At 42.5% G+C, this 12,518-nt stretch overlaps 1 protein-coding gene across 2 annotated transcripts in view; it reads right to left on the bottom strand.

Moving 5' to 3' along the window:
• Positions 1-12,518, bottom strand: part of pip5kl1 (phosphatidylinositol-4-phosphate 5-kinase-like 1) — a 42,009-nt gene that overhangs the window by 20,274 nt on the left and 9,217 nt on the right. For both annotated transcript variants that reach the window (XM_044174701.1, XM_044174702.1), the window contains exons 3-9: positions 11,292-11,342; positions 11,023-11,177; positions 10,456-10,580; positions 5,986-6,020; positions 5,830-5,885; positions 5,605-5,717; positions 5,117-5,279 (exon numbers count right to left, since the gene is read on the bottom strand). In XM_044174701.1, the coding sequence (XP_044030636.1) occupies positions 5,117-5,279; positions 5,605-5,717; positions 5,830-5,885; positions 5,986-6,020; positions 10,456-10,580; positions 11,023-11,177; positions 11,292-11,342 (698 nt within the window). The remainder of the gene's footprint in view (positions 1-5,116; positions 5,280-5,604; positions 5,718-5,829; positions 5,886-5,985; positions 6,021-10,455; positions 10,581-11,022; positions 11,178-11,291; positions 11,343-12,518) is intronic.

The following is a 12,518-nucleotide window of genomic DNA, read 5'->3' as shown; positions in this document are numbered from 1 at the left end:
TAGCTAACTGATTCGTTTCATCTGGCTTGATTGATAGATATATTTAGGTATCATCTGCATAACAATGAAGCTTTATGGCGTGTTTCCTAATAATATTGCCTACAGGAAGCATGCCGATTCTATTAATCTTATATGAATAGAATCAGTCCAAGCACAGAACCTTGTGGAACTCCGTGACTAACTTTGGTGTGTACAGGACTCACGGTCAATATGTACAAACTGAAATCGGTCTGATAGATAGGATTTAAACCAGCTTAGTGCGGTTCCTTTAATGCCAATTGAATGTTCGAGTCTCTATAATAGGATGTGATGGTCAATGGTGTCGAATGCAGCAGTAAGATCTGACAAGCACAGACACAAGTCCATTGTCTGACGCAATAAGAAAGTAACTTGTAATTTTCACCAGTGCTGTTTCTGTGCTATGATGCACTCTAAATCCTGATAGAAACTCCTCAAATAAACTCTTGGTATGCAGAAAGTCACACAGCTGGGTGGGTAATTGCTCTAATGGAAGTGCAGAGAAGCATGTTGGACTGCAACAAAGGTTGTCATGGTTTTGGTCCACTACCAAAACTCAGATTTCTAGATATGAGAGCAGCCCCATCCAAAGTGTGATGAATGCCGTCTTTCCTAATCAGACTAGGTCTTCTCCAGAAAGTCTGCCAATTATCTATAAAGCCCACATCATTTGATGGACACCATCGCAACAGCCAGTGGTTGAATGATGACGTGCAGCTATACATGTCATTACTGTCATGTGGAGGAGGCAGACTTCGAAGACTCGGGGAAAGCCTCACTGGCAGAGGTCTCTAAGGTAGTTAAGAAGCTCTTCAGTGGCAAGGCACCAGGTGTGGATGAAATTCGCCTTGAGATGCTGAAGGCTCTGTACATTGTTGGGTTGTCTTTGCTGACACGCCTCTTCAGTGTCTCACGAAGGTTTGGGAACATTGCCTGCGGAATGGCAGACTGGAGGATGTGCTTCAATTATCAGGGTATCACACTGCTCAGCCTCCCTGGGAAAGCTTATGCCGTGATGCAAGTCCAATAGGAAGCAGGCAAGTTCAAAATCCAGAATCCAGCCACGCTCCAAGGGAGACAAAGAATCCAAAAGAGAACTCACGGTAAGAATGCTGGGGAACTGGGCACGGAAACCAGGTACAACAAAAGGTGCACCAAACGGCAACACACACAAGACAGGAACAACACCAGACAGGAATCATAATGATCCGACACTGAACAAAGGAAAAGACCCGGACTAAATACACTAAGGGAGGTGAGACAACGAGACACAGGTGCAAACAATCAAGGAAGGGCCAACAATCAAAACTGGAGGGAAAGCAAACAAAGACAGGAAGTAAAACCACAAGACACACAAGGAGAGGAACAAACTACAAAATAAAACAGGAAATGACAAAACCTCAAACTATAACACATTATTAGATTTGATTGGCTTTGTCAGAGTGTACATGAAGCCACTCACTGTTTTAACCACACCCTCGACCTTGTTCTGGTATATGGCATTGAAATTGAACATTTAATAGTCTTTCCACTAAATCCTTCTTTATCGGACCATTACTGAATAACTTTTGAACTGCTATTACTAGACTACATGCCATTAGGTAAAAACTCTTACTCTAGATGTCTATCTGATAGTGCTGTGGCTAGATTCAAGGAAACAATCCCATCTGCATTTAATTCAATGTTATGTCTCAATATAACAGAGGACTCCTATGCAAATCGCAGCCCCAAATTGACCATCTAGTTGATAGCGCTTGTAATGGAAAGAACAAACAGACTCTCTGATATAATAACATACAGATATTATTATAATTGTTTGGCGTCAATACTTCATCTGTGTATGATTGTTTGGACTGCAAGATGAGAACAGTACACTGATAATGATGACATGGAACTACAAATTATCCTATTGACTGTTATGTCCAGACTTCAGGGACACTCTTCTCCCCGGGTTGAGGAGTCTGACCCTGAAGACTGGATAAATAACTGATGCTCAGTTTGTACATGTTAACGGTGAGTCCTCCGCGCACGCCAAAGTTAGTCACGGAGTTCCACAAGGTCCTGTGCTTGGACTGATAGGCTATATTATTAGGAAACACTCCATAAACTTTCATTGTTATGCAGATGATACCCAATTATATCTATCGATCAAGCCAGGTGAAACTAACCAGTTAACTAAACTTCAAGCATGCCTTAAGGACATAAAAACCTGGATGGCCTGCAACTTTCTTATGTTAAATTCTGACAAAACTGAAGTTATTGTACTTGGCCCCAAACACCTCCGAGACACATTATCTAAAGATATAGTTACTCTAGATGGCATTGCCCTGGCCTCCAGCACCACCGTAAGGAACCTTGGAGTTATCTTTGATCAGGGTTTATCGTTTAACTCCCACATAAAACAAACTTCAAGGACTGGCTTTTTTCACCTATGTAACATTGCAAAACTCAGGCACATCCTGTCTCAAAATGATGCCGAGAAACTAGTTTATGCATTTGTTACTTCTAGGTTGGACTACTGCAATTCCTTATTATCTGCCCAAAAAAGTCCATTAAGAGTCTCCAGTTGATCCAGAATGCTGCGGCACGTGTACTGACAAGAACTAGGAAAAGACATCATATCTCTCCAATATTAGCTTCTTTGCACTGGCTCCCTGTAAAATCCAGAATAGAATTTAAAATCCTTCTTCTCACCTACAAAGCTCTTAATGGTCTGGCACCATTGTATCTTAAAGATCTCATAATAGCTTATTATCCAACTAGAACATTGTGCTCCCAGAATGCAGGGTTACTTGTGGTTCCTAGAGTCTCCAAAAGTAGAATGGGAGCCAGAGCCTTCAGTTATCAAGCTCCTCTCCTGTGGAATCACATCCCAATGTGGGTTTGGGAGGCAGACACCATCTCCACATTTAAGAGTAGGCTTAAGACTTTCCTCTTTGATAAAGCTTATAGTTAGGGCTGGCTTGGGTGAGTCTTGAACCATCCCTTAGTTATGCTGCTATAGGCCTAGACTGCCGGGAGACTTCCCATGATGCACTTCTTTCCTCTCTCCTTTTCTAACTCTCCATCTGTATGCATTTTTATCTCATTATTGCATGTTACTAACTCGAAATCTTCTCTCTCTCATAATTGTGTGCTTTCTTGTTTCTCTCCTCTCTCCTTCTGTCGCTTTCAGCAGGTATTTCTGCCTCCGGAGCTGCAGAGACTGGATCTGTGGTTGTGGGCCACCTGCTGCCCCCATGTTCCTGCTCGACAACTGCTACTACAGTTGTGGTTATTGGCTCTGTTACTAATACTGACATTATTTTCCTATAGCTGTCATTCCTATTATTATTAATTTATTAATATTAACACAACGATTGTGCCTCCCTCTCCCCACCCCCCCACCCCAAAACCTCTCTCTCGCTCTCTCTCTCTAAACCTCTCTCTCTCTCTAAACCTCTCTCTCTCTCTCTCTCTCTCTCTCTCTCAAAACCTAAGTTTCTGCCTCTTAAAGGAAGTTTTTTCTTGCCACTGTCGCCAAATGCTTGCTCATGGTGGGATTTGTTGGGTCTCTGTAAATAATACTATAAAGAATAGGTCTAGACCTGCACTATAGGAAAAGTGCAATGAGATAACTTCTGTTATGAATTGGCGCTATATAAATAAATTGAAAATGAATTAAATTATTTTCACCTACTTGTATGTACACACATATAATAATTCTATGTTTATTTTTACTTATCTTGTATGTGTACACATACTTGGCTACTAAAGCTGATTCTGATTCTGATGGTCTTACACAGCTTAAAAGTGTGAGACACAAACCCATCTGCTATATAAAAAAGTGGACCAACATAAAATGATCTGTATCCCACTACTACATAAATACAGTTAATAGGCCATGCTACATATGCAAAATAGAGAAAAATATATTTTGCTAACAAAGAGTGACGTGTTAAAGCATCAGGAGCCCAATTCTAAGCAAGAAATTGTGATTCTCATTCAAGTGTGACTCATGCAGCCCTAACACACACACATCTTTACACACACACACACTGAGAAGTGAGCTGGCTGCCCGTGCTGTGGATCCCTTGATTCGAAACCAAACTGCTTACGCACGCAACTTTAAAGTCTCTTCTCAAAACACATTTTTATCGGAAAGCATGTGTGTTACATGCTGTGTTTATTTTATTGTTTTTTATGTATTTTATCATTCACTATCATTCACTGTTATTGTATTTCTCTCTCTATGAAGCACTTTGTACTTTGTTTTGATAAGTGCTCTATAAATGAATAAACTGTTGTGAATTGGCGCTATATAAATAAAATTGAATTGAATTGAATTAAAAGCATGGCGAATTGGGTATTAGCAATTTCTGTTTGCAATGTACCCATTGTACAGAAAATTATCACTGGATTACTTTGATATTGAAAAAAACAAAAATGTGATGATTCTCAGGCAAGTTCTGGAGCATGGATTTATGGACATTTATTTGCGATTGACATCAGAGGTAATGATATCCTCTGGAAGTGTAAGTCTCACTGAATTATAGCAATATGACATCAAGATCTGACTGAGGTAAGACTCCCAGAAGGAGCATGTTTTTTGACCCTAAATTCACCTCACACAGTATCTTTGCCTCCCATTCAACTCGCTGGCGCCCCCCAGCAAAGATTTTGTCTTTCTCTTTTGGCTTTGTCCTACTAGATGTCCATGTCTATTACAGACCATATCCTGTAATTTCACAATGGTTAAAATTACAGCGGAGCACAGAGAATATTTAATTTCCCACCTCCCCCTGTATTGTTAATTCCGCCTGAATGGGGCTTTACTGTAGTCTTGTTGCTTGATAAATGACTTAAATGATTAATCGATTATCAAAGTAGCTGTAAATAACTTTTCTACTGACTTGAGTTGAGTGTACTTATTCTTTTCACCACTACCAGGGATAGCTGTGAGACCGATACTAGTACTGTATACTGACAAACAGGTATAGATTAGAACTCTAAATGAACTGCAAATGAAAAATCGTGGAACTAAAAACAGGGTCACAGGCGACAAAATGTTGAGAAACCCAGCCATGAAATGTCAGGAAAACAACTTAAGGACACTGACTTTTTGGTTCTCATGATGAGAGTAGCAAAGGAGAGACTCTGGTGGCGTTCATCATGGTGTAAGGGCTGATGAGCCAGGAGGAGACTGTAGTCCAACACATTGAGCCTCTGGAGGAACTGTGTGTCGAGCTCCACCTGCCGCAGGAGCCAGGGACGCTGCCGGTCTGCACACATACACACACCACATAACATTAGAACTCAAACATGACTGTACAGAAATACACAGCAAACATGTACAGTATGTTTAAAATATGGATATTTCCACCAGCATTTACACACACCATTGGCATTGAATTTTTATTTGAATGAGATTTATTTGAATTAGATGTTTGCACATGGGTAATTTAAGATAGAGAAATGCATTTTGGCACAGTGTTAGAAACAATATACTGATTGGCCTGAAGGGGATGCAATAATACTACCCTTACTACTATTACACAGCGTCTTATGACATATAGCACACATAAACATCACATTCTGTTTCCTTACCCAGAGTGATGTACTGGCCTTCAAAGTTGAGGTCTTTGAGAACCACAATAATCTGGCTTCCCTCTGGTGCCGGCTCTGTCCAGCGACTCACCTCGCAGCCCTTAATGTCGTACCTGGCAATACAAAACACACATCAAACCACGCAAGAGTCTGTTTCTCTGTTGTTAACACCATACTAATACTACTTAAGATTTGTATTTCTGGGGGCAAGAAAACCAAGTTTACCTGGCATTGATTCGATCATCTGGATAAAACACACTTAGCATAACAATGAAGTATTTCTGCAAAGGACAAGTGAAAATAGAAAATGTGCTTTATAATGCTTTGTAACGTCCTATAATGATAATGTCACATAGAACAGGGATAAAATTTGATCCGTACCTTCCGTCTGTGTGGGATTTTAATCCTGTGAACACCTTGAAAAAACAGTGAGAATTAAGTCAGTCCAGCGCAACATATTATTTGACATATTGTCACCTTATAATGTTGTAATGGTGAGCTTCTCGGGCAGACAGTTGCCTATTTATACATCCAGCAGACACAAAGTAACGTTAGCATTCATTTTAGTCATGTTTCTGCCCCCTTGATGAATGAAAGTCCAATATTCACTCCCCTTTTAGCTTTTTTTTGGTCTCCACCTTCCCTCCTGAGGGAAAGATCCAGCTCATTAGCTGATAAATGCTCCACTATGTTCGCCAGCTAGTTTGCAAGTTTGTCTGTCATTTGGTGTTGAGCAGGTAGTGTATAGTGGGGTTATCAGGGGGTTATATATTTCACTGAAAAAAGCTGCCTACTGCTACTGGAAATGTTGATGAAATAACAGCGAGAGTGAACCAAAACACTAAATGATTTCATTTAAATGTTCAAGGCTCAAAGAGGTTAAATTATCCAGTATTTCTCAAAAACAAAGGCTAGAAAAAAGTCCATAAAATTAAAACAGATTTGTGAAGCAGAGGTTTGTTTTTTCTGAAATAATGATGAAATAATACATATGTAAATCTGAATGAAAAGCTCAAGTTGATTTTACTAGCACAGCCTGGATGTTGGGCAATTAATCTACAAATCTATGGCGTACTAATACATGTTTTAAACCATGGTAAACCAGTGGTATGGTCCTTTCAAGGGTAAATTCACATCGATGTGGTGTGGTCAGAAGTGCAGCATGCAACATTGAGGTTTTCAGCCCATAGAGAGCAGCACAGCACAATATCACACAACCTCAAAATAATACAATCTATGATTATATGATATATATATATATATATATACTTTCACATGGGGGGGCCCGGGTTCGAATCCCCTTCGGGACGCATTGAGCAATGACCATCATCCAGTGTGGAACGGCTGGATAGCTCGATTTGGTATGCCACGGGACACGGGGGAACAAGGGTTCGAATCCCCCTCGGAGCGCAATGAGCAATGACCCATCATCCAGTGTGGGTCCTTAGGCAAGACCCTTCACGCTGCTGCCTATCTCATGATGATGAGTGACAATGGAATATATGACATGCCGGCTCAGACGTCACCCGGCCAAACAAGGTCTGCGTCAGGTGTTGGGGAACCAGGGCATCGAGACGGCAAATGGGCTACTGGAACAAGACGGAAATGGGCGAGATGCGATAATAAGGCTCTGTTGGAATGCTACTACTCCAGTAACCCTAGTCAGAGGGGTTACATGCGAAGGATGTGGGATGAATGGTTACTTCGAAACCCACAATCAAGGCTTACGGCAAAGCAACTAGTAGCTCAGTGTTCCAACATCCACAAGCGGCAACTGCTATCACAACTTGAGATTGATGAGGTACAACACAAATGCTACGGCAAGGGGGAGCCAGGACTACAGGTCAGAGGGGAGCAACCAGCAGCTCCCCAACCAGAGATTGGGTACAAAGCCCCAAGAGACATCACGCTGAACGAGGCAGCGACTGACCTGAAAGATAAGATCATGGCGAGGATGAATTCAAGGCAACCCCGACGCCAACTACAACGGCTAAGTGAAGTACCATCAGAAAGTCTCCTAGAAGATGTGAATGCAGCATTGAAAGCGATCCCTACCACAACCATCACTGAAACCAATGAGCTGATATACGCCTCAGCAGCAGTGATCCTAGAGATGCTTGGCTACAAGAGCAACCATGGGAGCCATGAGAGACAGTACCCAAGAAGTACAACCAGATGCCCATACCTGAAGCACTCGAAACTGCCAAACAAAGGCTCCAAACCTTGGCCAGCCGCCTAAAGAGATACACGAGAGATAATGAAGCCAGAAGAATAAACTGGCTGTTCGCAACTCAACCTGCGAAAGTGTACGCTCAATGGCAGGGTAATAACAGCAGAGCAGACCCACCAAGGCTGGAAACGGAGCAGTACTGGAAAAGTATATGGGAGAGGGAGGCATCACACAACAGCGATGCACAGTGGCTGGCGGCTCTGAGAAAGGACCACAGCAACCTCCCTGAACAGAATCCAGTCACCATCACGGCAGCAGACATCCAAGAAAGAGTCTCAGGTATGAAGAACTGGACAGCACCAGGCCCTGACAGGATCCACACCTACTGGCTAAAGAAGCTCACTGCACTCCATGAGCGCCTAGCAGCACAAATGAACCAGCTGCTAAGAGATGGGACGCACCCTGAATGGCTTACCGAAAGGCGCACAATCCTGATCCTGAAGGATCCCGCAAAGGGTACAGTCCCATCCAACTATCGGCCAATAACCTGTCTCTCCACAACATGGAAGCTCATGTCAGGCATCATCGCGGCTAAGATAAGTGGACACATGGATCAATACATGAGCGAAGCACAGAAGGGCATTGGCAGAGGAACCAGAGGAGCCAAACACCAACTCCTGGTTGACAGAACAGTCACCAAAGACTGCAGAGCCCGACACACCAACCTGTGCACTGCCTGGATTGATTACAAGAAAGCATATGACTCAATGCCGCACACATGGATCACAGAATGCTTAGAGATGTACAACATCAACAGGACTCTAAGAGACTTCATTGCAAACTCGATGAGGCTGTGGAAAACCACCCTTGAGGCCAATGGCAAGCCACTTGCACAAGTATCCATCAAATGTGGCATATACCAAGGAGATGCTCTGTCCCCACTGCTGTTCTGCATAGGTCTGAACCCCTCAGCCAAATAATCAACAAGACTGGCTATGGATACCGACTCAGGAACGGGCCACCATCAGTCACCTCCTCTACATGGATGACATCAAGCTATACGCTAAGAGCGAGCGGGATATCGACTCACTGATCCACACCACCAGGATCTACAGCTCTGACATTGGGATGTCATTCGGGCTTGAGAAGTGCAGTCGAATGGTGTCAAAGAGAGGGAAGGTAGTCCACACAGAAGGGGTCTCACTCCCAGAAGGAACAATAGCAGACATTGAGGATGGGTACAAGTACCTTGGAATACCACAGGCAAATGGCAACCTCGAAGAGGCAACAAGGAAGACAGCAACGGCCAAATACCTTCAACGAGTAAGGCAAGTCCTAAGAAGTCAGCTCAATGGCAAGAACAAGGCCCAGGCAATAAACAGCTACGCCCTGCCAGTGATCAGATACCCTGCGGGAATAATAAGGTGGCCAAAGGAAGAGATACAGACCACAGACGTTAAGACGCGAAAGCTCCTCACCATGCATGGAGGGTTCCATCCCAAATCCAGCACCCTGAGACTGTACGCTAGCCGTAAGGAAGGCGGCCGTGGACTAGTGAGTGTGAGAGCCACTATCCAGGATGAAACATCCAAGATCCACAAGTACATCCAAGATAAGGCCCCAACAGATGACGTGCTCAGGGAATGTCTCAGGCAATGGGGAACAGAGGAAGACATGCTGGAGGAAGGACCATCATGGGAGGACAAACCCCTACACGGGATGTACCACCAGAACATAACTGAAGTGGCTGATATCAAGAGGTCCTACCAATGGCTAGAGCGGGCTGGACTGAAGGACAGCACAGAGGCACTCATCATGGCTGCACAGGAGCAGACCCTGAGCACCAGAGCAATAGAGGCCCAGATCTACCACACCAGACAAGACCCAAGGTGTAGGCTGTGCAAAGAGGCCCCTGAGACAATCCAGCACATAACTGCGGGGTGTAAGATACTGGCAGGAAAAGCATACATGGAGCGCCATAACCAAGTAGCTGGCATAGTGTACAGGAACATCTGCACGGAGTATGGACTGGAAACCCCAAGGTCAAAGTGGGAAACACCTCCAAAGGTGGTAGAGAATGGCCGAGCCAAGATCCTGTGGGACTTCCAGATTCAGACTGACAGAATGGTAATGGCGAACCAGCCTGACATCGTGGTGGTGGACAAACAGCAGAGGAAAGCCGTTGTGGTTGACGTGGCAATACCAAGCGATGGCAACATCAGGAAAAAGGAACATGAGAAACTAGAGAAGTACCAAGGGCTCAGAGAAGAGCTGGAGAAGGCTTGGAAGGTGAAGGCGACAGTGGTGCCCGTGGTCATCGGAGCACTCGGGGCAGTGACCCCCAAACTGGAGGAGAGGCTACAGCAGATCCCTGGAAGAACACCAGACATCTCGGTCCAGAAGAGTGCAGTACTAGGAACAGCGAAGATACTGCGCAGAACCCTCAAGCTCCCAGGCCCCTGGTAGAGGACCCGAGCTCGAAGGACGAGACCACCCGCGGAGGGTGAAGGACAAAGTTTTATATAAAAATCAGTATTAATACAAAGTTCTATAAAAGATAAAACATCTATATTTCAGATACTTAGCCCTTGTGTGCTCACTCTCTGCTTTGTTTAGATAACTTAGCCAAATACAATTTGTCATTGTGTGTAAGTGTCTTTGTCTGTTTGTGATGTGTGTACCTAGGAACTTCACCAGCAGTGAATGGGGGTATTTCTTCAGATGTTCCATGTAGATCTTCAGGTTGGCCAGAAGGAATTTGATTTCCCTTTTGTTCTGGGTCTTCAAAAAGAAGCGTTTATCATTTCTAGAAGTTCAAAAGTACAGAGTAAGTAGATCTCTATCCTGTCAATAATACAACAACCCAAACTCTGACCCTTTTATAATGAAAAGTTGTTATTTTTATTATATATTTTGTCTAAGATTTACCATTTCTTAACATAAAATACTGGATGTAGTCATTAAATTTGTCATTCACCTTTAGTGCTGCAACAACTTGCTGTCTTAAACTATACGATAATAGAAGCAGCTTTTCCACATCTAAGTACACCTCTGTGATTGTGTACGTGTAAGTTGACTTCTAGTTATTCCTGGGCAAGTGTTAGGTTTAGGGCTATGGTTACATTTGGGTTAGAGTTGTGGTTAGAGATACATTTAGGACTTGAGGTTACGCAAATAGGATTTCAGTCCAAAATAAATGTTAATTTCTTATGAAAACAGTGGAACAATCGTTTGTGTGAGTGACTCACGTCAGGAAGAAGTCGGCCTTGCTCTTGGAGTTGCTGATGAACTGGAGGTAGCAGCTTTCAGAGCAGAGCGACTGCTGATACTCCTGCTCTGTCATTCCTAAAGAGCCACGCAGGCTGGCAAACACCGGGCCTGCGAATGTCTCCATTGTAAAATCCTACACACACACGAACACACACATACACATGCAACTAAATATGCAGGTGGAAGCATTCAACACAATAATAATTTGAGTACTGTTAGTTATTGAGGCACAGACACATCCACCTACCTTATGAATCTGAGTGACCTCTAATCTGAAATCATCATCTGACAGTTCATTCTAGAGTGGGAGAAAGAGGAAAGATGAATAACAAGGGCTAATTTATTAATTAACTAAGCTTAACATTTATTCATTTATATATATATATTACACATATATGCCTTATTTATATACATACGTACTATATACATGTTCTATATATACAGTGACTTTAGCAGTATTCAGTACTCAGTAGTATTCTGAATTTGTCAAGTTTTTGCACTATGGATTAAAATACCATTATTTTTTCAATCCATTAAACCTTCAATCTACACACAATCCATACTAATATGTAAAAAGTGAAGGGGAAGAGAATACGTCTAAAGCCACTGTATGTTCTACATAAATGGTAGGTATGTGTGTGCATGCATGTGTGTGTTGTGTTTTTGGGACTCTACAACACAACAGACAGGACAGTCATGCATCAGCCTGCTGAGTCAGCGGTGTGTGTTTGACTAGGATTAGGGTGAAGCAGCAGCACTGTGTGTTGAACTGCCCTGTGACTGTTCATTCAGGGTGGGCACTGCATACCACTCTCTGGTTTAAGGCCTTGTTCAGAAGTAGATTCCCTCATTCAGCTGTAGTGTTTGTACATTTCCACATGGAGGAAAACAACTGCTGCAATTGGTGCTCTTTGCAACTGTTTCAGAGACATGTTTCATTGAGATGTTTATTTTATATGTTTCTGTCATACATTCATGATTATTTGAGTTCATACAACCATTAAAAATGATAACAAATGTAATATAAATAAAAGGGTAAAATGTTTAAATATATTTGTTAATGTTTGGTTAAAAAATTTGTGCTCTTGATGTAAGCTTTTATTTTAATGTACTGAAGAGTGTAATGGGTCACATGACCAGAGTTTAGTTAAGGGCATAACCATGGCATTATGGGTAAGAGCCAACATGGATGCAGAGGAAAGACATACAGCCCCAAAATAACCTTGTTCTGCACTTGGTCCAACTCACAGCAGTTGTCTTTCATTGTTTTACATTTGTGTATAATGTAATGTAATGTGCCTTTACATGGACAATGTGATATGTTTCAGTAATTTTATTTCATCACATTTCTGTTGTGCTAACATGTTTGGGCCTGTTTTGCAATGGACACTAGCTTGAGAGACTTTAAAATGACCGAAAGATATATACTTGGAACTTTTAATGTCTTTATTTTCTTGTAGTTTTTATGGTGTCT

The sequence above is a fragment of the Siniperca chuatsi genome, linkage group LG18 (assembly GCF_020085105.1).
Source record: "Siniperca chuatsi isolate FFG_IHB_CAS linkage group LG18, ASM2008510v1, whole genome shotgun sequence".
Lineage (NCBI taxonomy): Eukaryota > Metazoa > Chordata > Actinopteri > Centrarchiformes > Sinipercidae > Siniperca > Siniperca chuatsi.
This window is presented reverse-complemented; position numbering and strand designations above follow the sequence as displayed.